Here is a 27,521-nt window from a genome sequence, read left to right as displayed (position 1 = left end):
GAACTGGTGAGAATCAGGAACCCCGTAATACCGGTCTGGTTTAACAGGAGCTGGAGGCAAAGAATCAGGATTAAGCCTGGCTTCTGTGTACACATCATCCAATATATCTAAAACAGGAGGGATAGCCAGGGGCCTATGCTGGGGGAGCAAAAGAAAATCCCTGAGCCTTTTCTTGGAATCTGAGTAATCTCGGCCTTCCCAGTGAAAGTGTTCCTGGTCCTCAGAATGTTCATAGGTAATAGAGGCTTGAGCTGTGGAAGGGTAGTCTTCTTCTAATCTGGGCCTTTTGTCAGAGGGGGGTTGAGAACCCCTGATAAGAGTAACCAAATCCTCAGCCATTTTGAGCATCTGTTTTTTAGGCATGGGGCCTTGTGAGGGTGTCTGAGGCCCCTGTTTTTTGGTTTTCATGGCTGTTTTAGATTTAGTGAAAGCTTTAATAGAAAAGGAGGAAGGCCTGAAGACACCTTGAGAAATGGCAGGCCTGTCTAAACTCTGAGTTTCCCCAAGAGTGGCGTCGGTATCTGCAGTAGAAATGGGGACTGAGGAGCCTGCAACCTCGGGTACTGAAGACACAGATAATGTAGTGTCATCGGTACTCAGGGGCTGCGCAGGCGCCTCGCTGAGAACTGGTAGTCGGCCTTAGCGTGGTGTCAGTAGTCTGTGTGGACCTCGTATGTCGGTCCTTATCTTTGCGTCTTTTACTCAAAACTGGAGTCGGAGTATCCGACGACATAATATAAATTTTGTACCAAAATAGTGAAGGGCGAACTCCGCCCGGCGCTTAATAGTGCGCTTGTTGAATCTAGCACAAAAATGGCAGGCCGAGACGTCGTGTTCTGGGCCTAAGCAAGGTATACAGAAAGAGTGGAAACCCTTATGCGTTATTTGCTTCCCACATGAAATGCAATTATTAACTTTGTCTGACATCGGTCTGAGGCAAGAAAAGTTTCCCCAATGGGGTACTTGGCTTTCAAGACGACTTCGGCTGAAATATTTTTGTAAATCTCAGGAGCTGGCAGACGGCACTTGCGAACTGCTTCTGCTTCGGGCACCGCACAGCAAGAAAGACTGAAGAAGATGGCGTCGGCTGCCTCTTTTATACCCCTGCCGCACTGACGCCAGGGAAGAAGCGACGACAACAGACGCCGTACCTAGACTTTGGAATTCAGCCGACCGAGGACCCGCCTGACGGCAGGATAACCCCATCTGTAATGACTGCAGCTGTATGCACGATGAACATCCATCTGCACCATTTCGAATGCAGAGGGGGAACAGGCATCCTGGACAGAAAAAGCAGAAGCCGCTTCCCCTTGACCCAACAGGGGATTCGGAGGCTGTGCCTGCTCGAGCCGAGATGCCGAGAGGTATGCTCCTCTCCAACAAACTAAGCAGAAAAAGTAGTTGTGTACACTTACCATAAAAGTAGATGTTAGAGTGCATTTACTGTTGCAGTCATTACATTTGGGTAATCTGCTGGCAGGTTGCCCTCAGTCGGCCTGATTAAAGTACAGTTTTGTACCTACCATAAATGTAGATGTTAGAGTGCTAATACAGCTGCAGTCATAACAGATGGGTTCTCCTGTCGTCAGGCGGGTCCTCGGTCGGACGAATTCCAAAGTCTAGGTCCGGCGTCGGTTGTCGTCGCTTCTTCCCTGACGTCAGTGTGACAGGGGTTTAAAGGAACCAGCCGATGCCATTTTCTTCAGTTTTTCTTGCCCCAGATATCAGGTGCCCCCAGAAGGAAGGCAATACATAAATTTGTGTAATAAAGCAGTGCAATATAATCAAAATACAGTAGTTGCAAGCAAATACACCATAAATGAATACCCCAATCAGGTTGTATGAGGATGTGTTAGCCTATAGGCCTGTCCCAAGAGGGGAAGGGAGGGAGGGAAACCTGGACTGCAGCTGTATTAGCACTCGAACATCTACATTTATGGTAGGTACAAAACTGTACTATGTTCATCGTGCATACAGCTGCAGTCATAACAGATGGGTAAAATCCCAAAGCTAAGAAAGGGGTGGTAGGCACTAGGTGGAACTAGGAGAAGCCAGGATGCCTTGCAAAACTGCAGTGGCAAAGCCTGCTCTAGTTTTGGAGTATAATGGTAGGTGGTAGTGCCTGGAGAAGGTATGCACAGAACTCCAAGTGGCTGCTTCCAAAATATCTTTGGTAGGAACTCCTCTGAGGAAAGCTGCAGAGGTAGCTGTGGCCCTTGTGGAGTGAGATCTGATGCCTGTAGGTACAGTTTTGCCATGAAAAGAATAGCAAAAGCGTATGCAGTCGGCTATCCATTTTGAGATTGTTTCGAAATTGGCTTTCCTTCAGCTCCTACAGTATAGGACACAAAGAGCTGTTCTGATTTTCTGAAAGGCTTTGTTCTGTCCAGATAATAACGTAGACTGTGTATGTCCAAGGAATGTAGTAATCTCTCCCCTTTGTTTTGAGGATTAGGATAAAAGGTAGGTAAGTGTATGGCCTGATTCAAAGCTACCCTGGATACCAATTTAGGCATAAAGGACGGTTTGGTTCGTAAGGAAACTCTGTCCTGATGGAAGATGATAAAAGGCTGCACAGCTATGAGAGCTTGTAGTTCTGAAACTGTACGAGCAGAGGTAATAGCCAGAAGGAAAGCTGTTTTCCAGAACAAATATTGCAAATCTGATGAGGCAGCTGGCTCAAAGGGAGGCAAGGTCAGTTTTTCCAGAATGAAATTGTGATCCCAAGCAGGTATTGGTTGTTTTCTTGGGGGTCTTAGATTCTTAGCCCCACTGAGGAACTGTCTTAAGAGAGGGTGAGAGAATAAGGGTGGATCAGTGTTGTATTCTGCAGAAATGGCTGAGGCATGGATTTTGATGGAGGAGAATGAAAGTCCACTGCTTAGCAGCTCAGCTAAATACTGTAGTATTTGAGGCTCTTTCTCATTCCAGACACAAAACCGTTTCCATTTTGCGGAGTAAGCTTTTCTAGTGGACGGCCTTCTGGCCTCCAAAATGACATCCTGCACCTCCTTGGAGAGTAGGGTCTGTTGTGATGCTACGGAATCTTCCATGCGGCTAGATTGAGTGTTTTTAGCTGGCTGTGAAGAGTTTTGAAGCTGTGCCAAGTCAGAAGAGGCATTAGAGGCAGGGTCCATGGTGGGGAATGCGTCAGGCTCCTCAGGAGTGGGTACCAGTGTTGTCTTGGCCAGTCCGAAGCAATGAGAATCATCTATGGTCTGTCTGCTCTGGTTTTCAATAGAACTTTGGGCAGCAGAGGAAGAGGTGGGAAGGCATAAACTGTCATTGATGTCCAGCTGACAGAGAGAGCGTCCACTCTCCAGGCATTTGGATGGAAAATCCTTGAGCAGAATTTTGTCAATTGATTTTTGTGGGAGGCAAAGAGATCTATGTCTGGCCTTCCCCATGCTTGGATTATTTCTGTAAAAACTTTTGGATGCAACTTCCATTCGTGTGGATCTGTCATATTTCTGCTTAGGTTGTCTGCCAGCATGTTTTCCTTGCCTGGCAAGTACTGTGCTTGTAGTTCGATTTGTAAGTCCAAGGCCATGTTCCATGTTCCAAAGTGACATGGCCAGTCTGCATAGGGGGGTATGAATGTGTTCCTCCCTGTTTATGTACCACATAACTGTGGTGTTGTCCGTTCTTATCAATAGTTGACCCGGTTGCAGAAGGTCCTTGAAAGCTATAATAGCATTTATTACTGCTAGCATTTCCTTTTGATTGATGTGAAGGTGCTTTTCTTTTTGGAACCATTTGCCCTGAATGCACCGATCTGTCATGTGCGCCCCCCAGGCGTAGTCCGAGGCGTCTGTTGTGATGACTTGATTTGCTTGAGGCTTGCTGAATGGAAGACCTGTGTTTGTTTGGCATGCTTGAGCCCACCACAGAAATTCCTTTTGCAGACATGGTTGATGTGTAGGTGCTTCTCTTTTTGGGACCATTTTCCCTGAATGCACTGATCTGTCATGTGTGCTCCCCAGGCGTAGTCTGAGGCGTCTGTTCTGATGATTTGAGTTGCTTGAGGTAAACAGAAAGGGAGACCTGCGTTTCTTTGGCATGCTTGAGCCCTCCAAAGAAATTCCTTTTGCAGACATGGAATTAGTGGTATTATTGTTTCCAAACTGTGGCTGTGTTGAGACCATATGTTTTTCAGGTACCATTAAAGTTTCCTCATATGCAGCTTTGCACATGGGATTAGGAAGATGCAAGATGCCATGAATCCCAGAGCCTGCAGGATTTTAATTGCAGTCAGCCTGGTGCAATTTGCTAGTGCTCTGAAGTACTGAGTTAGTTGCCCCTGCTTCTCTGGCGTGAGGTAGGCCATCTGGGTGTTTGTGTCCAAGTTGGCACCCAGGAAAATTATCTTCCGAGAGGGTATTAGCCTTGATTTCTTTTTGTTGACTGTGTATCCCAGAGTGTTCAACAACATTATTACATAAGCCAGATGTTTCAGAAGAATGTGCTTGCTGTCCGCTTCGATCAGGCAGTCGTCCAAATAAGGGTATATTTGTATCCCTTTAAGTCTGCAGTAGGCAATTACTGATGCCAGGCATTTCATGAATACTCTGGGCGCAGTAGATAAGCCAAAGGGCAATGCAGAGAATTGATAATGGGTTGAACCTGCAAGAAATCGGAGTTATCTTCTGGAATTTTGTCTGATTGGGACATGCAGGTATGCGTCCTTGAGGTCCAATGTTACCAGCCAAGACTCCTTGCCCAGCATGGGAAGAAGTTGCTGTAGAGTGAGCATCTTGAATTTTGGTACGAGTAGAAATGTGTTTAGGATGGACAGGTCCAAAATAGGTCTCCAATCTTTTCCCTTCCTTGGTACCAGGAATAGCCTGGAATAAAAACCTTGACCTTGTTCGTGCGTAGGTATCTCTTGAATAGCTTTCATGTCTACGAGATCTGTAATTTGCCTTTGTGCCTCTGCCCTTTGTGTGGCAGGTTTGGCATGCCTCTCATTTTTGGAAGGGTGTAAAAATGGAATCTGTAGCCTCTGTTTATAATGTCCAGGATCCATTTGTCTTTTGTGACAATATGCCAATTTTTTGAAAATAATGCCAGCTTTCCTCCTAAGGGGGCTGCCATTTGAGTCTTGCTTGGCATGCAAAGGGGAAAGTCATTGGGCTTGCATTCTGAATGACTGCGAGTTATCCTCACCACCTCTGTGTAGGAGCTTGCCACTGTCTGCCTCTAAACGATCATTGGGATTGTCCTCTGCCCCTCAGGCGCCTGTATCTGCCTCTTTGGGGTCTGTCCGTGCCTGGAAAGGACCAATTTTTGGAAGGCCAATTTCTACTGAAACGTGGGGGTTGTACCTGTAGAAAATCTTTCACAGTTTGCATTGATTTAGCCTTTTCCTCCATTTTCCTTAATACCTCCTCAGCATTAGCACCAAATAATACATCCTTTTGAAGAGGGGCATCTAGTAATTTAGCTTTGACATGATCAGGCAAGGTTTGTTCCTTGAGCCAGGCAAGTCTACGTATGACTGATCCTGTAACAGCAGCTCTACATGAGGCCTCGAGCATCAAAACCACATTGTAAGGTATGCTTACCCACTTGTTCTGCACTATGCATCAAATCCTGCAACTCCTTCAAGTCTGGTTGTTCAGGTTATGACATTTTACTTTTCAATTGTGATAACAAAAACTGTTGGTATTTTAGCATATGGAACTGACAGTTTAAGGCCCTCGTGGTTAAGGTAGCAGAGGTATATACCTTTTTTCCCCACCTTTCTAAGGATCTGGAATCTCTCTCGGAAGGTAATGGATTTTTAGCAGTGGAGGCCTCAATTCCCTTGGGGCCCTGTGAGATGGTTTCTGGGTCAGCTTTTGTATAAAAAATTGGTGCGAGTCAGGAACCTTGTAGTACCTTGTCAGGCTTAACTGTGGCTGGAGGCAGAGAGTCCGGGTTAAGGCAGGCCTCCGAGTAAACATCATCTAGGATGTCCAAGACAGGAGGTATAGCCAGAGGCCTGTGCTGAGGTAGTAAGAGAAATTCCCTAAGCCTTTTCTTGGAATCTGAATAATCTTGGCCTTCCCAGTGGAAGTGTTCCCTTAAGGTATGCAAAGTTTCCCCAAATGAGTAATCCTCTGGGGGGGATACAGAAGGAATGGACTCCTCCGCATCAGAGTCTTCAAAAGGGGAGTAAGAATGTTCCTGATCATCAGAGTGCTCTGAAATAATGGAGCCCTGATCAGAGAAGGGGGATTCTTCCTCCACTCTGGGCCTTTTGTCCGGTGGGAGTTGAGAACCCCTGATAAGAGGAATTAAATCCTCAGCCATTTTAAGCATCTGCTTTTTAGGCATGGGGCCTGGAGATGGGCCCTGTGTAGCTTGTCTCAGAGTGCATGGCTGCTTTAGACTTAGTGAAAGCCTTGATTAAGAAAGAAGAGGAAGGTCTGAAGACACCTTGAGTGGAGGTAGACCTGTCCACATTTTGAGGTTCAACGCCAAGAGTGGCTTCGGTAGCTGTAGTCAGGGTGTGGGCAGAGGAGCCTGCGACCTCGCGCACAGGAGATTCCGCCAATGAAGTGTCGTCGGTAGTCAGGGGCTGCATAGGCGCCTCGCTGAGAACCGGACCACGTGTAGTCGGCTTTGGCGTGGTGTCGGTAGAGGCCGCAGACCACGTGTGTCGGTCCTTATCTTTGCGGTTTTTTTACACAAAACTGGATTCGGAGTATCCGACGACATAATATAGTTAAATGTTTTTCCAAAATAATGCTGGGCGAACTCCGCCCGACACTTAATGGTGCGTTTGTTGAATGTAGCCCAAAAGCGACAGACCGAGACGTCATGGTCTGGGCCTAAACAAGGTATATAGAGGGAATGGAAATCCTTATGCGGTATTTGCTTCCCACATGAAATACAATTATTAACTTTGTCTGACATCAGTCTGAGGCAAGAAAAGTTTCCCCAACAGGGTACTTAGCTTTCAAGAAGACTTCGGTTTCAAAATTTTCGTAATTTCAGGAGCTGGCCGACCGGCACTTGCGAACTGCTTCTGCATCGGGCACCGCGTGGCAAGAAAGACTGAAGAAAATGGCGTCGGCTGGTTCCTTTATACCCTTGTCGCACTGACGTCAGGGAAGAAGCGACGACAACCGACGCCAGACCTAGACTTTGGAATTCGGCCGACCGAGGACCCGCCTGACGGCAGGAGAACCCATCTGTTATGACTGCAGCTGTACGCACGATGAACATCAAACTCTTGGGCCCTGCGTCGGTTGCTGTCCCTTCTTCCAAGATGTCAGGTCATCAGGGGTATAAATCATGCAGCATCAGGGGTATAAAACATGCAGCAGACGCCATTTTCTTCAGTTTTGCTTGCCCCAGATGTCAGATGGCCCCCCAAATGGGGAGCAAAATATGTATAAATTTATATATGCATGTAATCTAGAACACAAAAAATATACCCCAAATAAAAGCAAATACAACAAAAAGGCTTTTGAGCATAGTAAAAGCAAGAAGAGGTATAAAGAGAAAAATAGGGGGCTGGCGGGTGGGTAACCAGGACTGCAACAGTGAATACACTCGAACATCTAAATTTACAGTAAGTGTACACAACTGTACTATGTTCTTCGTATTTCACTGTTAGTGTCATTAAATTTAGGTAGAGTCCCAAAGCTATGGTTGGGAGGATGGAATTATACAGCATTAGGAGCAGCTATAACTGTGTACCCTAGGCATGTTAGAACCTTTTTTACAAAAGCCAGATGCTGTAGAAGAGTGTCCTTGTTCTCTGCGTGAATTAGACAATCGTCCAGATAAGGATAAATTTGAATGTTTGTCTGCAAAATGCAATTACTGGTGCAAACACTTTGTGAAGAACTTGGGTGCAGTAGATAAGCCAAAGAGCAGTGCAGAGAACTGGTAATGCAAACAGCCTGCTTTGAAGCGGAGGTATCTTCTGCAAGATTCCCTGATTGGGATATGCAGATAAGCCTCTTAAGTCTAGAGTTACCAACCAGGCATCATTGCCTAGCATAGGCAGTAACTGTTGTAGAGTCAGCATCTTCAATTTTGGAATGTCCAGGAATGTGTTTAGAATGGATAAGTCCAGAATCGGACGCCATGATGCGTGTTTTCTGGGTACCAGGAAAAGTCTTGAATAAAAACCTTGTCCTTTTTCCTCTTCTGGTACTGGTTGAATAGCCCCCGGTATTCATGAGGGACATAACTTGCTTCTGGACCTCTGCCCATTGATTTGGAGGCAGATCTGGCCATCCGTTTGGGAATGACAACGTGTGGAAATGAAATCTGTATCCTTGGGATACTATATTTAGAATACACTTGCCTTGGGTAATTAGATGCCAATTTTGTGCATTAAGTGCTAGTTTTTCCCCCAAAGGGGCTGCCAAAAGGTAAGTGCTTGGAAATGTCAGAGGAAAGTCAGTGAGACTGTTTACCATAGGGAGGTGCCTTGCTACTTACAGATTTGGAGATGGAGGCACCCCATTGTTTTGTTCGGTACGTTCCTTGTGACCGAAACCTGGAGCCTTTAGAGTGTCTGGGTTTGACCTGTGCGGCTCTAGTGGGTACTGGGAAGGACCAATTCTTAGTAGGCCAGTGCCTACTGAAGCTGGGTGGCTGTACTTGTAGGAAATCTTTTACAGTTTGCATTTACTTAGCTTTGTCTTCCATCTTTTTCAAAACTTCTTATGCCTTATTACCAAATAAACTGTCCTGCTGTAAAGGAGCATCCAACAATTTTGCTTTAACATGATCAGGCAGATATTGCTCCTTGAGCCAAGCATGCCTTCTCATCACAGATCCAGTTACAGCGGACCTACAAGAGGCCTCTAAGGAATCAAAACCACATTGCAAAGTATGCTTTCTAACGTGTTCAGTTGAATGCAATAAATCCTGTAACTATTTTCCACACAATCAGAAGTCAACATCATATTCTGTTTAAGTCCATGAAATGTTGCTGATATTTAAGCATATGAAATTGACAGTTAAAAGCCTTGATTGCCAAATTTGAAGATGTGTAGACCTTCTTACCCCATCTATCCAGCACCCTGCAGTCTCTATCAGAAGGGGTAGGATTTTTAGCAGTAGAAGCCTCAACACCCTTGGGACCCTGAGAAATGGTTTCAGGATCAGCAATACGGTTTTTAAAAAGGAATTTGTGGGAGTCAGGAACCCTGTAATTTCCGTCAGGCCTACTGGAAACTGAGGCAGGGAATCAGGAGCCATGCTGGATTCTGAAAAATCATCATCAGCAATGTCTAGGACAGGAGGTATAGCCAAAGGCCTATGCTGAGGAAGAAGAAAATCCCTAAAGCCTCTCTTTAGATTCTGAAAAATCCTGACTCCCAGTGAAAATTTTCTCTTAAGGTATGCAAAGTTTCTCCAAAAGAGAAATCTTCAGGAGGAGAAGCAGAAGGGATGGATTCTTTTGCATCAGAGTCCTCATAAGGAGGAATACAAATTCCTAATCAGAAGAAATGGAAACCTGATCCAAAGATTCATAATCAGTGCCTTGCCTAGGCCTCTTAGCAGGAGGGAGTTGGGAAGCCCGGATCAAGGTAATTAAATCCTCAGTCATTTTGATCAGTTCTTTTTTAGGCACAGGGGCCTGTACATGTGTCCCAAGCATCTTTTTTTAGACACAGAAGTTGGTTTTGGCCTAGGTTTTGAAGACTGCGTCTGTTTAATATACAAATCTTTAGGCCTGAAAACACCCTCAGAAGCCGGTGCCTGCACAGCGGCTCCGGACCCAACTAAGGAAGAGACATCCGCAGGTTCAATACTTAAAGTGTCTCACGGCATACCGGACTCTGAATGGGTCTCAGCAGAGGCCTGCGAAAGAGTCTGTGTACTGGCGAACCAGCGACTGGCTTAGAAGCTTCGTCGTCTGTTTTGGAATTCAACAGTGTCTTTTTCTTTACGGTTTTTGCGTACTCCGGTAGTTGGACTGCTAACCGACGACATTTCTGGATAATTAAATCTTGAGCCAAAATATTTAGATGCAAAAATATACCGCCGCTTAATATGCGTTGGTTAAATTTAGCACAAAACCGACAGCAAGGCATGTTGTGGTCAGGGCACAGGCAAGGAATACAGTACAAATTAAAGCCCTTATGAGGTATTTGCATCCCACAAGTAATACAATTAACTTTACTGACATCGTTAAGGAGCAAGAAAAAGTTTCCCGAATGGGGTACTTTGCTTTAGGTTGAAGACTTCGGTTCTGAAACTTGAAAACGAAAATTTCAGGAGTCTGCCGACCGGCACTTGCAAATTGCTACTACTTCGGGCACCGTGCAGCAAGAAAGACTGAAGAAAATTGCTTTGGCTGCATGTTTTATACCCCTGATGACCTGACGTCATGGAAGAAGGGACAGCAACCAGCGGAAAACCCAAGACTTTGTTAATCAGGCCGACTGAGGGCAACCTGCCAGCAGATTACCCAAATGTAATGACAGCAACAGTGAAACACGAAGAACATCACCCCCCCGGATCCAACCTGGAGGCTCCAAGAGCTTGGATTAAACACACTCGACAACTGCCGGCGTCGAGGTACAGGGTACCATCGGCACCGACCCCTCGACTCCAAGCATCCTCGGATCCAATGATTCTGAAACAGGTCGGATCAGAGGAGGAGTAATAAGTCGGAAAATGGGCTGAAAGGACCCAGCTTCGGAGGGAGCCAACCCCGCCAAGACCCCATCTGAATTTAAGGGCATATGAACCTCCCATCATCTTGTCCATCTTCGCTTCCAAAAAGCTCCAGGTGGAGCGGGAGGATGCCGCCGAAGCTGGACAGGGATGCCGGTGGCGTGGGGGAAATCAAGATAGTGACCACCTTACTCTAACTTCAGGCTCAGGTGAAAACCTCCGGGACCTGAGCCGAGGGGAAACAAGCTTCACCTTTGGCGTTGGACCAGGCTGCAACAATCAGTCGGGGGAACGCTTGCGAGGCCGAACCTTCTTAGGTTTATTCCCCTCCCCAGGCCTCTTGGCGGGAGCGAGTCCCAGAGACCAGGGAGGAAGCAGCCGCTGCTTTCCCTGCCGGGACCGCAGTCCCAGCAGAAGAGGGCAACAAGCCTTTGAGGATCAATTTTTCCCGCCTGTCCTTAAGTGCTCTGGGGTTAAACCCAGTGCAAACAGAACAGGAGGTGAGCAACCTCCAAGCAAACTACGCGCAGTGTGGGGCCATCCGCTGGTGAAAGCTTAAAGCCACACACTGCATTTTTTTAACCCAGGCTTTGGGGCCTCTGCCATCCCCATCAGCCAGTTCACTAACTTACACACACACAAAACGAGAGGAAAGAGAAAGCATACTACTATTTTTTTTCCTACAAAGAATCCTGGGGAGATGATACATGTGTTAAAGATAAAAAAGAAAAGAAAATAGGTAATAAGCAGAGAAAAATACAACCAAACACATGAGGAACACTGGAAGTTGGACCATGGTCCGTACTCTAAAGCAGCAAACGAGATCTGAAGGGAGAAGGTGGACAGGGAGTCATTATGGACAAGGGGAAGTGCAAGAGCAAATGAAGTAAACTACTTGAGATCTAAAAGGTTTCTTGCATCTAAAGGGATTCTGCAGCCAAAACACAATTCATACCCTGATAAGACTTGTGTGTCACTATGTCACTGTCAGAAACAAGGGGAAAAAGGTATCTGGGACCCTCCACACAGGCCAAAGGTAAACAGAGAAGCACGAAGCTTGATGAAAGGAGGGCGTTAGTACTGCAACAGCAATCCATTTGATCAACTGTTATGGGAAGTTTATATACACAACTGCAACAAGCTCATTGTTAAAGTCACTGCAGTATGCTCATCATTAAATCAGTGCAGTAGCATCAATATGTACAGGATGATTGCCAAAGCCTAGACAGAAAGGGTGAAGGACCAGAGTCCAGAAGCCCCTGTAGAACAGCTCTAGCAAACCATGCTCTAGTTATCTTTTTTGGGCAAAGGAAGTTACTAGTTGGGTGTACCAGTGTGAATGCAGTGACTACACTTTAAAAGGCTTAAACAATGAACCTATGAAAATATACTTGTTTCATACAAGACTATGGAAAAAAATTCAGGAAGACTGTCTTGCATCTCATTTGCATACCATTAACAATTATTACACCAATATATCAGACAGAAAGAGTAGTTGTGCAAGAACCTACCCTGACGATAGATGCCCCTCTCTTCTCTGTTACAGTGCTCCATTACATAAGGGAGTTGCCTTCCAAGGCAACAAGATGACGTAGGCCAGTATAAAGTTTTTTTTTTTTTTTTTTTTTTTTACTAGCTACAGTGTGCGGTACATTTGACACAGGCCAACAGACGCCCATAAAAAACACGCAAGTGCTCATCACCATCAGAAAGTACAGTTTTGTACCTACCATAAATGTAGATGTTCGAGTGTTCACCCTGCTGCAGTCATCACACTTGGGTTATCCTGTCGTCAGGCGGTCCCGCAGTCGGCCGGATTTCCAAAGTATTGGTCCGGCGTCGGTTGCTGTCGCCTCTTCCCTGACGTCAGTGCGCCAGGGGTTTATATAATGCAACCATTTTTTTCAGTTTTTCTTGCACCAGATGTCAGGTGCCCTCAAAAAGGTGGACAGAATTAGTACAAAATGGAGTGAACGCTGCACAAACACAAAATCCCTTCAGTTATAAGCAAATACATCAGTAAGGCATAGAAGAGATTTTGCCAGTAGATCAGAGGGGATGGAGGGAGGGTAACCTGGACTGCAGCAGGGTGAACACTCGAACATCTACATTTATGGTAGGTACAAAACTGTACTATGTTCATCGTGTTACCCTGCTGCAGTCATCACACCTGGGTTGAATCCCAAAGCTAAGGTAGGGGGGAGGTATCAGAGGGTTAGTGGAGGCAATAAGGCCCTGCAGAACTGCAGTGGCGAAGCCCACCCTGGACTTAGAGTAAAGAGGTAAGTGATGGAGTTTGGTAAAGGTGTGACTGAACTCCAAGTTGCAGCTTCTAAAATTTCCTTGGTTGGAACCCCCCTGAGAAAGGCTGTAGAGGCAGCTGTTTCCCTGGTACAGTGGGATCTAATTGTAGCAGGAAAGTACAGTTTTGTATCTACCATAAATGTAGATGTTAGAGTGCTAATACAGCTGCAGTCCATAACAGATGGGTTATCCTGCAGTCAGGCAGGTCCTCGGTCAGCCGAATTCCAAAGTCTAGGTCCGGCGTCAGATGTCGTCGCTTCTTCCCTGACGTTAATGCGACAGGGGTATTAAAGAACCAGCAGACGCCATTTTCTTCAGTTTTTCTTGCCCCAGATGTCAGGGTGCCCCCAGAAGGAAAGCAAAATATAAATTTATGTAATAATGCAATGCAATATAATCAAAAAAAGAGTAGTTGCAAGCAAATGCACCATAAAAGAAAACCCCAATCAGGTTATATGAGGAGGTGTTAGCCATTAGGCCTGTCCCAAGAGGGGAAGGAGGGAGGGAAACCTGGACGGCAGCTGTATTAGTACTCGAACATCTACATTTATGGTAGGTACAAAACTGTATTATGTTCATCGTGCATACAGCTGCAGTCATAACAGATGGGTTGAATCCTAAAGCTAAAAAAGGGGTGGTAGGCACTAAGTCGAACTAGGAGTAAGGATGCCCTGCAAGACTGCAGTGGCAAAGCCCGCTCTAGATTTGGAGTATAATGGTAGGTGATGGTGCTTGGAGAAAGTATGTACAGAACTCCAAGTGGCTGCTTCCAAAATAACTTTGGTAGGAACCCCCCTGAGGAAAGCTGCAGAGGTAGCTGTGGCCCTTGTGGAGTGAGATCGGATGCCTGTAGGTACAGTTTTACCATGAAAAGAACAACAAAAGCGTATGCAGTGGGCTATCCATTTTGAGACTGTCTGTTTGGAAATAGCCTTCCCTTGAGCACCTGTAGCATAGGACACAGAGTTGCTCTGATTTTCTGAATGGCTTTGTTCTGTCCAAATAATAACAAAGCTGTCTGTGAATGTCCAAGGAATGTAGAAGTCTCTGCCCTTTGTTTTGTGGATTAGGGTAAAAGATAGGCAAGTGGATACCCTGATTCAAGGCTACCCTGGATACTACCCTTTGGCATAAAGGAAGGGTTGGTTCGTAAGGAAATTCTGTCCTGATGGAAAATGATGAAAGGCTGCACAGCCATGAGGGCTTGTAGTTCCGAAACCCTGCGTGCTGAGGTGATAGCCAGAAGGAAGGCTGTTTTCCATGACAAATATTGCAGTTCTGTTGAAGCAGCTGGCTGAAATGGAGGCAGGGTCAGTTTTTCTAGAATGAAATGGAGGTCAAAAGCAGGTACTGGTTGCTTCCCTTGGGGGTTTTATATTCTTAGCCCCTCTGAGGAACTGTCTTAAGAGAGGGTGAGAGAATAAAGGAGGATCAGTGTTGTACTGAGCAGAAATGGCTGAGGCATGGATTTTGATGGAGGAGAACGAAAGTCCACTGCTTAGCATCTCAGCTAGGTACTGTAATATCTGAGGTACATTCAGAATTCCAGGATTCGGACCCTTTTTCTGATTCCAGGCACAAAAACGTTTCCATTTTGCGGAGTAGGCTTTTCTAGTAGAAGGCCTTCTGGCCTCCAAAATGACATCCTGCACCTCCTTGGAGAGTAGGGTCTGTTGTGAATTTAAGGAATCCTCCATGCAGCTAGATTGAGTGTTTTCAGCTGACTGAAGAGTTTTGAAGTTGTGCTGGGTCAATAGAAGAGGCATTAGAGGCAGGATCCATGGTGGGGAACGCGTCAGGCTCCTCAGGAGTGGGTACCAGTGTTGTCTTGACCAGTCTGGAGGAATGAGAATCATCTTTGGTCTGTCTGCTCTGGCTTTTAATACAACTTTGGGCAGCCAAGGAAGAAGTGGAAAGGCATAAACTCTCATTGCTGTCCAACTGAAAGAGTGCGTCCACTTTCCAGGCCTGTGGATGATAGGTCCTTGAGCAGAATTTTGTCAATTGGTAATTTCTGTGGGTAGCAAAGAGATCTATGTCTGGCCTTCCCCATGCTTGAATTATCTTTGTAAAAACTTGAGGATGCAACTTCCATTCGTGTGGATCTGTCATATTTCTGCTTAGGTTGTCTGCCAGCATGTATTCCTTGCCTGGCAGGAATTGTGCTTGAAGTTGGATTTATAATTCCAGAGCCATGTTCCAAAGAGACATGGCTAGCCTGCACAGAGGATATGAATGGGTTCCTCCCTGTTTGTGTATGTACCACATCACTGTGGTGTTGTCGGTCCTTATCAATAGCTGGCCTGGATGCAGAAGGTCTTTGAAAGCCATAATAGCATTTTTTACTGCTAGCATTTCCTTTTGATTGATGTGTAGGTGCTTTTCTTTTTGGGACCATTTGCCCTGAATGCACTGATCTGTCATGTGCGCCCCCCAGGCATAGTCCGAGGCGTCTGTTGTGATGATTTGATTTGCTTGAGGCAAGCAGAATGGGAGACCTATGTTTCTTTGGCATGCTTGAACCCACCACAGAAATTCCCTCTGGAGGCATGGAATCAGTGGTATAATATTTTCCAAACTGTAGCTGTGTTGAGACCATAAGTTTTTTAGGTACCATTGAAGTTTCCTCATATGCAGCTTTGCACATGGGATTAGCAGGATGCAAGATGCCATGAATCCCAGAGCTTGCAGGATTTTCCTTGCAGTCAGCCTGGTGAAGGTTGCCAGTTTTCTGAAGTATTGAGTTAGTTGCCCTTGCTTCTCTGGCGTGAGGTAGGCCATCTGGGTGTTTGTATTCAAGCTGGCACCCAGGAAAATTATTGCTTGAGAGGGTATTAGTCTTGATTTCTTTTTGTTGACTGTGTATCCCAGAGAGTTCAACAACTTTATTACAAACGCCAGGTGTTTCAGAAGTATGTGTTTGCTGTCCGCTTGGATCAGGCAGTCGTCCAAATATGGGTATATTTGTATCCCTTGAAGTCTGCAGAAGGCAATTACTGATGCCAGGCATTTTGTGAACAATCTGGGCGCAGTAGATAAGCCAAAGGGCAATGCAGAGAATTGATAATGGGTTGAACCTGCAAGAAATCTGAGGTATCTTCTGCAATCTTGTCTGATAGGGACATGCAGGTATGCCTCCTTGAGGTCCAGTGTTACCAGCCAAGACTCCTTGCCCAGCATGGGAAGAAGCTGCTGTAATGTGAGCATCTTGAACTTTGGTACGAGTAAATATGTGTATGATGGATAGGTCCAAAATAGGTCTCCAATCTTTGTCCTTCCTTGGTACCAGGAATAGTCTGGGATAAAAACCTTGACCCTGTTCTTGCGCAGGTAACCTCTTGAATAGCTTTCATGTCCATGAGAGCTGAAATTTGTTTTTGTGCCTCTGCCCTTTGATGTTGTGGCAGGTTTGGCATGCCTCTCATTTTTGGAAGGGTGTGAAAGTGGAATCTGTAGCCTCTGTCTATAATGTCCAGGATCCATTTGTCTTTTGTGACACTATACCAATTTTTCGAAAATAATAAGAAGTTATGTACCTACCATAACATTCCATGTTAGTTGTCTTCTTCTCGCCTTCCTTCTTGCTGGATGGGTTCAGAGCCAATCCTCGGCTCCGACTCGGCCAATACTAAAGCTCGAGAGCTAATTCCACCAGCTTGAGGCTCCCCTATATCCCACAATGCTAGGCGGTAACTACTCAGATCTCGTTTGATAGCTATACCAAGCAATCCTAGTCTCCATAGAATGGAGTACGGAAACCCACCTCAAAACAATCTGCGTATAAAGTATCGCAGACCTCATAAAGGATAAAAGAGGTGGAAGAACGTGTGGGAATGACGACTTCCAGAGGAAGAACACAAACTGAATTCCTGTCTGTCTGTCCAGGCTAGGGGGAAGGAGGGTGGGACGCGAGAAAGAAGGCGAGAAGACAACTAACATGGAACATTATGGTAGGTACATAACTTCTTAATGTTAAGTTGCCCATCTCGCCTTCATTCTTGCTGGATGGGACCAAGTGCCTAGCACCTTATCCCGGGTGGCCTATCGGAACAGACTCTTGAGAACAGTGGAACCAAAACTGGCACGGCTTCTAGAAACCATGTCTAATTTGTAATGTGAAATGAATGTATGAGGAGAAGCCCGGGTGGCTGCTGCAAAAATGGAATCTATTGGCAGCGTATCCTGAAAAGCTACGGATGTAGCTAATGCCCTAGTTGAATGAGCTCTAGGTCTTGAGGGTAGTTTTTGATGTCTGATCTCATAGATGAAGGTAATTATAGAGGTGAGCCATCTAGAGAGGGATACTTTAGTAACTGGAAGGCCCAATTTCCCTTCCGCATATGATAGAAACAATTGATTAGATTTCCTGAATTGTTTAGTCCTGTCTAAGTAATATCTAAGTTGGCGATGAACATACAAAAAATGTAGCTTTTGTTCCGACCTGTTTGAATAGTTAGGGAAAAAGACGGGGAGATCAATAACTTGGTTTAGGTTTATTTGAGAGGAAACTTTAGGCAAAAAGGATGGATTAGTACGGAGGGATAACCCTGTCTTTGTGAAACACTAAGTAAGGAGGACGACTGCACAGAGCATGGAGTTCAGATACCCTTCTCGCTGACGTTATAGCTACCAGAAAAGTGTCTTCCAAGAAAACAACTTCAGAGAACATGAAGCCGCCGGTTCGAAGGGGGGAAGGATTAAAGATGCCAGAACCAAGTTCAAATCCCATTGAGGCGGGGGATCTTTGATTGGAGGTTTGAGAAGAAATACACCCCTTAAAAAGGCTTTACAGAGTTTGTGAGCCATGATGTTAGACTCCGAGACACCAACATGAAAATTAGATATGGCAGCCAATTGAACTCTAATGGTAGATGCAGATGATCCTAAATGAATGAGTTCTGCTAGAAAATCTATAATAGACTGGATAGGTGCTGTAAAGGGATCTATGTTTTTTGACGTTGCCCAAAAGGAGAAGCATTTCCATTTGCTACTATAAATCTTCCGGGTAGAAGATTTATGAGAGGCTATCAAGATATCTCGGACCGAGCGAGATATTGAGGGAAGCCTGGCTAAGGTTGGAATCAAAGAAACCACGCAGTGAGGTTTAGAGAGGGCAGAGATTGGTGCAGCTGACCTGATTGGTGGGTTATCAGATCTGGTACTGGGTCCAGATACCAGGGCTGCTCCAAAAGGTAACGATGAAGAAAGGGGAACCCTATCTGTCGAGGCCAGTAAGGGGCAATGAGGATCATTGTCACACTCAAGGTGATGGCTTTCTGAATTAGTTGAGATATCAGTGGAAAGGGGGGAAAGGCATATAGAAGTCCGTGGGGCCAATCGTGGACTAGAGCATCTCTTGTGGGATGGCCTGGTAATGGGAAGAGAGTGAAGAAGTCGTGACACTTGCTGTTTTGGGGAGTACCAAAAGATTGCAGCAAGGCTGGCCCCATTTTAGAAATACTTCTTCTAGAACTGATTTCTTTAGAGACCACTCGTGGGGCATGAGAATTGCCCTGCTCAATTTGTCTGCAATAACGTTGGATTTCCCGGGAATGTGCGTTGCTATCAGAAAACGCTGAGAAGAGATCGCCCATTGCCAAAGTCTGAGTGCCTCTCGACATAAAGGGTATGATCTGGTTCCGCCTTGCTTGTTGATGTACCACACTACGGACATGTTGTCCGTTTGAATTGCAATAGTGGGAAGAGAGTCGTGAAAGTCTTGCAACGCTAAAAGCACTGCTCTCATCTCTAAGACGTTTATGTGCAAGTGGCACTCAAAAGGTTGCCACTCGCCTTGGACTGTCCTGCCCTGATAATACCACCCCCTACCCGATCAGGGAGGCATCTGTTGTCAACGTGGTGACTGGGAGGGGAAGAGTGAAGGGTCTTCTTCTGAGAAGTTGATGGGATGTGATCCACCAAGACAGTTGATTCTTGCATGACTGAGTTATCAATATGGTAAGGGACATCGGGAGCTGTTGAAAAGACCATTGAGTAAATAGCATCCATTGGAGGATCCTCATGTGAAAGCGAGCTAAGGCAAGAAGGGGAATACCTGCTGCCATTAGTCCTAACACCTTCAAAACTAGTCTGGCTTCGACTTTGTTGCATTGTAAAAGAAGGGAATCTTGGTTCCGAATGTCTGACACTCTCTGCTCTGTGAGTCTGGCTGAAAGATTGAGTGTGTCTAAGGTGGCGCCTATAAAGGTAATAGATTGACAAGGCAGATTTTTCGAAATTTATCGAAATGCCTAGAGCTTGGCAAGATTGGATGGTGAAGTCCCTGGATAGAAGAAGTTGATGTCTGGTGGTGGCGGAAAGGAGCCAGTCGTCTAAATATGGAAACACCTGGAATCCTTGACGTCTCAAGTGAGCCGCAACCACTGCCATGCATTTGGTGAACACACGGGGGGCTGTAGTGAGACCAAAGGGCAGGGCCCTGAACTGGTAGTGACTGGCTCCCAGCCTGAAGCGGAGATATCTCCTGGAGTGTCTGTTCATCTTTATGTGGTAGTACGCGTCCTGAAGATCTATCGAGCACATTCAATTGTCCTGACCCAAGAAGGGTAGAATGGACTGTAGCGTGACCATCCAGAATTTTGTTTTCCTGACATACTTGTTTAAGTAGCTGAGATCCAGAATGGGTCTCCAGTCCCCTGTTTTTTTTGGTACAAAGAGAATTTGGAGTAGATTCCGGATCCTTGCTGGTCTGCCGGGACTGAATGGATAGCTCTTTTTGATAGCAGCTTTGAAATTTCTAATGCTGCTTGTTCCCTTAGACCGGGTGGAACATCTGGAAGGGAACCTTTGGGTTGGGTTGGGATGTGAATAAAGGGAATTTTGCAACCCTCGGATATGATCGACTGTACCCATTTGTCTTGAGTAAGGGAAAGCCAGGCTTTTGGGTACAGGGATAACCTTCGCCCGACTGCCTCCGAAGGTGACAGCCGGGCAGCCCCTCAGGGATGCTGAAAGGGTTTGTCAGAACATTTCTCTGCTATCCTGGTTTTGCGGACCTCCTCTGCCTCTAGGGCGGCATCTATTATTATTCTCCCCTCTGCCTCTAGAGGGGAATCGGCCTTGTGCATCGGATGAGACTCCCTGGGATTGTTTGCGGAACCACATCATTCCTCCCCTCTGACCTTTGGGATAGGGTCTAGAAGGGGTAGAAAAACGGACTCCTACAGCAGAGAGAGTCTTACCTTCTACCTCGCACCTGGTCAATGCATCTTTCACCTGTGGACCAAACAAGGATGATCCATCAAAGGGAGAATTGGTGAAGGATGCCTTGAAAGGGTCCGCAAAGTTGCATAGCCGCATCCAGGCGTGACGTCGTAAGGCAACACCTGTGCCTGCGGCTCTACTCGCCCCATCTGCTGCATAAGAGACCAGCCGCATGGAGGAGTTAACGATGGAAAGTACAGTTTTGTACCTACCATAAATGTAGATGTCAGATAGGCATGCATCTGCAGTCCTTACAAATGGGTTGTCCTGTCGTCAGGCAGCCCTTCGTTCGGCCGGATTCCAAAGTCTGGGTCTGGCCTCGGCTGGTGCCGCACTTCACCAGACGTCATAGCTGCAGTTCTTCGGGTATAAAGGCATCAGCCGACGCCATTTTCCTCAGTGTTTCTTGCCCCCGATGCCAGGTGCCCTCTAGGAAGGCTAAATTTGGATAAATGCAAATGGTTCCAAATAGTAGAGAGCAAACAAAAAATAAGCATGTATGTACATATATACAAACAAATACACCATAATAGATTCCCCCAGCTAGCTACAAGTTGGGCAAATACCCTAGGAGTACCACAGAGGGGAAGGAGGGTGGGTAATCCTGACTGCAGATGCATGCCTATCGGACATCTACATTTATGGTAGGTACAAAACTGTACTATGTCTTTCAAGGATGCATCTGCAGTCCTTACAAATGGGTAGAATACCATAGCCAAACTGGGGGAGGAGGAGAAATAAGATTATGGTGTAGGTAAGATCCCTTGCAAAACAGCAGTGGCAAAACCTGCTCGGGATCTGGAGTATAAAGGTAAATTATAATGCTTGGCAAATGTATGCACGGAGCTCCAAGTAGCAGCCTCTAAAATGTCCTTTGTAGCCACTCCTCGTAAGGAAGCTGTGGTAGTGGCTGTAGCCCTTGTAAAGTGAGGCCTGATGTTTTCTGGAGTTTTCTTCCCATGGTAGGAGTAACAAAATCTAATGCAATTTCCTATCCACTTAGAGATTGTCTGTTTTGAAATTGCTTTTCCTTCGATTCCTGTCGCATATGCTACCAGTAGCTGGTCAGTCTTTCTATTGCTCTTGATCCTGTCTAGGTAGTAGCGTAATTGTCTATGTACATCCAAGGTATGCAACAGTCTTTCTCCCCTGTTCTGTGGGTTGGGGAAGAATGTTGGTAGGTGGATAGCTTGATTTAAAGATACCCTGGAGACCACCTTTGGCATAAAAGAAGGATTAGTTCTCATGGACACCATCTTGATGGAAGATCAGGAAGGGCTGTACTGCCATTAATGCCTGTAGCTCAGATACCCTTCTTGCTGAAGTGATTGCAAGCAGGAAAGCAGTTTTCCATGATAAGTACTGTAATTGTGCTGTTGCTGCTGGCTCGAAAGGAGGGAGTGTCAACTTTTCTAGCACAAAGTTCAAGTCCCATGCTGGCAATGGTGGCTTCCTAGGTGGCTTTACATTTTTAATCCCTCTCAGAAACTGCCTGAGCAGAGGATGTGAGAAGACTGGAGGATCCAAGTTGTATTCTGCTGAAATAGCTGATGCATGAATCTTAATGGAAGAGTAGGACAGGCCGTTGTGGAAGAGCTCTGCCAAGTATTCCAGGATGTTAGCTATGTCTACCAGTGACACATTCTCTCCTTTTGCAGTACTCCAAATGAGATATCTTTTCCATTTTGCTGAATAACTTTTTCTTGTTGAGGGTCTGCGAGCCTCCAAGATAATGTCTTTAACCCTTTGAGATAAATCTGGGTTATTTGGTCTTATGCAATGTTCCAGGCAGCCAGCTGCAGTGTTTTCAGGTTTGGATGCAGGGTTTTGAAGTTGTTCTGTGTTAACAGCAAGGGAACTAGGGGCAGAGGCCATATTTGTTCCCGAGACATGCTCCTCAGTAATGGGTACCAATGTTGCCTTGGCCAGACTGGAGCTATCAGGATGATCCTTGGACGGTCTTCTTTGATCTTCAATAGCACCTTGTGCATCAAAGGAAGAGGTGGGAATGCATATGCTGTCAGGTTTTTCCAACTGAAAGATAGGGAGTCCACTTTCCAAGCAAGTGGGTGGTACATCCTTGTGCAGAATTTTTTCAGTTGGTGATTGTGTGGGGATGCAAATAAGTCTATTTCTGGTAGTCCCCATTTCCCTGTAATGGTTTTGAAGATGTCCGGATGCAGCATCCATTCGTGGGCATCCGTGGTAGTTCTGCTTAGGATGTCTGCTAGTATATTTTCTTTTCCTGGCACAAAAATTGCTTGAAGCTGAATGTTGAAGCTCAGTGCCACATTCCAGAGGTCCAATGCCATCCGGCATAGAGGGTATGAATGCGTGCCTCCCTGTTTGTTGATGTACCACATAACTGTGGTGTTGTCTGTCCTTATCAGCAGTTGACCCTGTCGAAGAAATGGTCTGAATGCCTGAATTGCCAGTTTTACTGCCAGCATTTCCTTTTGATTTATGTGTAGGTGCAGCTGGTCTTGAGTCCATAAGCCTTGTATGCACTTGTCCAGCATGTGCGCCCCCCAACCGAGGTCTGAGGCGTCTGTTGTGATGGTCTGGCATGGTTGAGTGCTGTGGAAGGGCAGTCCCTTGTTTGATTGACAGGCCTGAGCCCACCATTGGAATTCTTGTTTCAGGCATGGAATTATTGGAATCTGGGTTTCTAGTCTGTGCTTGTGCTGAGACCATAAATTCCTTAGGTACCACTAACTTCCTCATATGTAGTCTGGCATGTGGAATCAATATTATGCAGGATGCCATGTAACAGAGAGCTTGCAGGACTTTTCTTGCTGTTAGCTGGTTCTGCTTTGTTAATGCCATGAAGTAGAGAGGGAGTTGCTCCTGTCTTTCTACTGTCAGGAATGCCATTTGTTTTGATGTGTCCAAATCTGCACCCAAGAAGGTTATCCTTTGGGATGGTATCAGCCTTGACTTTTTTATATTGACTGTGTATCCCAGGGCTTGTAGTAGATGAATGACCCTTTCCAAATCTTTTGTTAATTTGTTTTTGTTGTCCGCTTGTAACAGGCAGTCGTCCAGGTAAGGATAAATTTGAATTCCCTGAAGCCTGCAATGAGCAATTACTGATGCCAGGCATTTCGTGAATACTCTGGGTGCAGTAGATAAGCCAAAGGGCAATGCTGAGAATTGATAATGCTCTGATCCTGCAAGAAATCTGAGGTATCTTCTGCAATTTGGTCGTATGGGAACGTGCAGGTATGCCTCCTTGAGATCTAGAGTTACCAGCCAAGACTCCTTGCCCAGCATGGGAAGAAGCTGCTGTAGGGTCAGCATTTTGAATTTTGGAACAATGAGGTATGTGTTCAGAGCGGACAGGTCGAGAATAGGTCTCCATTGGTTTTCTTTTCTTGGTACCAGGAAAAGTCTGGAGTAAAATCCTTGTCCTTGTTCCATAGACGGTACCTTTTCTATAGCTCTCATCCTTAGTAAGTGGTTGATTTGTCCTAGAGCGTTTGTTTTTTGGTTTGGTGGTAGGTTTGGCATTCCTCTCTTTCTTGGTAGAGTATGGAAGTGAAACCTGTAGCCTTTGTCTATTGTCTGTAAAATCCATGTGTCTCCTGTAATGTAATGCCAGTTTACTGAAAATAAGGCTAGCTTTCCGCCTAAGGGTGCTTCCAGTTGTTCTCTGGTAGGCGGTATCAGAGCCAAAGTCACTGTGACTGTCCTGTGGAAGTGGTAGTAGCTGGATCTGTGGCAGTACTTCTCTGGTTGTTAGGCTGCCACTGACGTCCCCTGTAGGCACCTCTGGATTGACCTCTGCCTCTTGGGCGCCTATTTCTGCCTTTCTGTGCTCTGGAGGTGTCTGGAAAGGACCAATTCTTCGAAGGCCAATTTCTACTAAACCTCGGAGGCTGGACCTGTAAGAAATCCTTGACTGTTTGGACAGATTTTGCTTTTTCTTCCACCTTCTTTAACACTTGCTGTGCAGGGGAGCCAAACAAACTTTGTTTCTCCATGGGAGCATCTAGGAGCTTTGACTTTACATGGTCTGGTAAGGATTGCTCTTTTAACCATGCATGTCTTCTGATCACTGTACCAGTCATAGCTGACCTAAAGGAAGCCTCCAGTGCATCATGGCCGCATTTTATGGAATGATTACTGACCTGCTGAGTGTTATGTACCAAATCCTGAAGGGACTTACGGTCTTATAGGTTCAGGAGAGGACAGTTTTTTATTTAGCTGATCTAACAAAAATTCCTGATACTGAATCATGTGGAATTGACAGCTTAAGGCCCTAGCCGAAAGAGTAGCAGAAGTATAAACTTTTTTACCCCATCTCTCTAAAGCTCTAGATTCTCTTTCAGAGGGGAGGGGGTTTTTGGCAGAGGCAGCTGCTACAGCTTTGGGGCCCTGTGAAATAGTTTCAGGATCTGCAATAGGATATGCAAAATGAGCCTTATACAAGTGATAGTGTGTGTCCGGGACCCTGTAGTATCTGTCGGGCTTAGCAGGGGCCGGGGGAAGAGAGTCAGGGGCAGTACAAGCATCATTAAATGCATCATTAACAACTGTTAGTACTGGAGGAATGGCTAAAGGCCTATGCTGTGGTAAATGTAAAAAGGTCCTTAGCCTTTTCCTTGAATCTGAAAAATCCTGGCCCTGCCATTGAAATTGCTCTCTCATAGCATGCAAGGTTTCCCCAAAAGAAAATTCCTCAGGAGGAGAGGCAGAAGGAATGGAGTCTTCTGCATCAGAGTCCTCATATGGAGAATAAGGGCCTTCTGGAGGATTTGAGTTTTCTGAATCATCCGAGGAATAATCTGTTGAAACTGGCTCAGGGGGCTCTGCTCTAGGCCTCTTCTCTGGAGGGGGATGAGAGGCCCTGTCAGGGTGAGGTTGGGATCCCCTGATCAAGGAAATGAGATCCTCTGCCAGGCTGAGCATTTGGGAACTAGAGGAAGGCCTGGGTGAGGGGGTTTTAGAAGGCAAGGCCTTAGAAGATTTAGCTGCTTTAGCCCTAGAAAAAGCCTTGATAGACATAGATGCAGGGGGCCTAGCAGCTCCACGTGCAGGAGTAGATATGTCTAAAGGAATAGTATCTGATAAATCCTGAGAACCTGCAACAGTAGGTGGAATTTCAGTAGCAGATTCAGCCATGCTGTGTGAGGCCTCGGTTGTAGGAGGCATGCTTTCGGCCTAAGGAAGAACCGAGGACTCTGTTTCAGCCGAAACAGAGACACTCGCGGTTGGCTTAACCGTGGTTTCGGCCGAAACCGCGGACCGCGAGTGTCGGTCCTTTTCCTTACGCTTTTTAGCTAATTGTGAAGTCGGAGTCTCCGACGGCATGTTGTAAGCAAAAGCGGGGCCGAAAAACTCCTCTGCAAACTCCGACCGACGTCTAAGTGTCCGTTGGTTGAAGGAAGCACAGGCTAGACAAGCTGCTACGTCGTGGCCTGGGCCTAAGCAAGGAAGGCAGTAAGAGTGGAAATCCTTATGAGGTATTTGTTTCCCACAAGTTAAACAGTTATTTACTTTTTCTGACATCAGCTGAGGCAAGAAAGAGTCCCCAACGGGGTACTTAGCTTTTTAGAAGTCTTCGGTAGTAGTAATCTCTGGTTTTGACCGACCGGCACTTGCGAACAGCTTCTGCTTCGGGCACCATGCGGCAAGAAAGACTGAGGAAAATGGCGTCGGCTGATGCCTTTATACCCAATTGACAGCAGCTATGACGTCAGGTGAAGTGCGACATCAGCCGAGGCCAGACCCAGACTTTGGAATCCGGCCGACCGAAGGGCTGCCTGAGGCAGGACAACCCATATGTTAGGACTGCAGATGCATCCTTGAAGGACATCATGGAAATCTGGTACTTGAACTGTATAATGACCTACACATTGGTACACGGCATCAGTGAAAGCCACATGTAGAAGACAGGCTATACTGTACGAGGAATAAGCCCACTTAAAGTGACAATATACCCAGAATACATATGTTTTTATTTAATTATATTTGTTTACCAGGGTAGCGCACAGATCAAAATAGACCAATTTCAGGCTCAGTCCAGGTACAGTCTACAGTGAAATTGCATCAGTGATTCATGTACAAATGGCTAACCACCAATACTAAATAAATGCAAAGAAAAGGAGTTTTTAATACAAGTACTTAAAATGACTTACTTGCAGCGCACAGCCTCTTGCAACAGCTTCGTCAGCATTTAGTGTTGTACTTGTCTCTTTACCAAAAAACTTTAAAATTTTTTCCTTGACGACAGGAATTCTGGTAGCACCACCAACTATTTCAACAGCATAAATATCTTCCTTTTTCAGCTCTAAAAGGAAATAAAGTGCAAAGTAAATTAACCATGATATGCAACTTTATCTGCAATACCATAACTTTGAAAGAATGGTCAAAGTTATAATTCACATACAGATGTAGAAAGGTAATGGGATGCATACGTAAAATCTTGAGTAAAAAAAAAAAAATGAACTACTGCAAGCCTTTATCTTCACCAGTCTTTGCACAGTTACCTGAAATTCTTCATTTACAGGTCTACTACTTCCTAAGGTAAAATTAACAAAACAAGATTGAAACGTAAACCTATTTCCGTTAGTCTCCTGAAAATTTAGCAACTTACAACACTGTTGGCCAGAACTAGAATTCCAGGATCCAAACAGACAAACTGCATTTCAAGTTCCATGAAATCTTGAATTTAGCAGTTAATGAACTTGGAACCTACACAAAGGAGTTAAAAACATCCTAACACCATCTCTAAAATATTTAATCATTTTCAAACGTTTCATGCTTATTTAACATTACTCCTACCTGGACTCCCCCAACTCTACCATCACATCCACTTGATACATTTCTTTAGGTTTCCCCTCCCCCAAGCAAACATGCTCAATTCATCCCATACTTAATTACACCATAAACTATTTAAATGCCCCTTCTCTGAACATTTGCTAACATCCTACACAATAAGGGCAGCAGCTACAAAAAATAAACAAATAAAAAAGTACAGTTAAGGAAATTTATCATAAAAGAATACTGTTGCAAACAGCATAAGCTATATGGGTTGCACCCTGTCCAAAATATGACAGACAGCTAGTTTCCATAGCCTAAAGCAGTAGTGTCCAACCCGTGGCCCTCAGACCTCTTCCATGCGGCCCGCGACCCTTAAATTAAAATTTCACTTTTTTCCCCCCGTCTTTTTGTAATGGTTGCGTCCTTTCACAGGTGCGCATGTGCCAAAGCACCCTCCTGTTAGTTTTCGCACCATTAGATGCATTCGCGGGAAAGGAAGAGCTGACTTGCGTCCTTTAGCTGGTGTGCGCATGCGCGAAAAGCACCCTTCCGTCAGTTTTCATGCCGATAGTTGCATTTGCGGCAAAGAAGAGCTG

At 45.6% G+C, this 27,521-nt stretch overlaps 1 protein-coding gene across 1 annotated transcript in view; it reads right to left on the bottom strand.

The window, feature by feature from the left end:
• Positions 1-27,521, bottom strand: part of HSPA4 (heat shock protein family A (Hsp70) member 4) — a 2,799,623-nt gene that overhangs the window by 1,428,603 nt on the left and 1,343,499 nt on the right. The window contains 1 exon segment of the mRNA XM_044069267.1: positions 26,301-26,452. Coding sequence (XP_043925202.1) covers positions 26,301-26,452 — 152 coding nt within the window.

Source organism: Protopterus annectens, chromosome 4.part0 (genome assembly GCF_019279795.1).
Source record: "Protopterus annectens isolate FY-2018-M chromosome 4.part0, PAN1.0, whole genome shotgun sequence".
NCBI classification, from domain to species: Eukaryota; Metazoa; Chordata; order Ceratodontiformes; family Protopteridae; genus Protopterus; species Protopterus annectens.
This window is presented reverse-complemented; position numbering and strand designations above follow the sequence as displayed.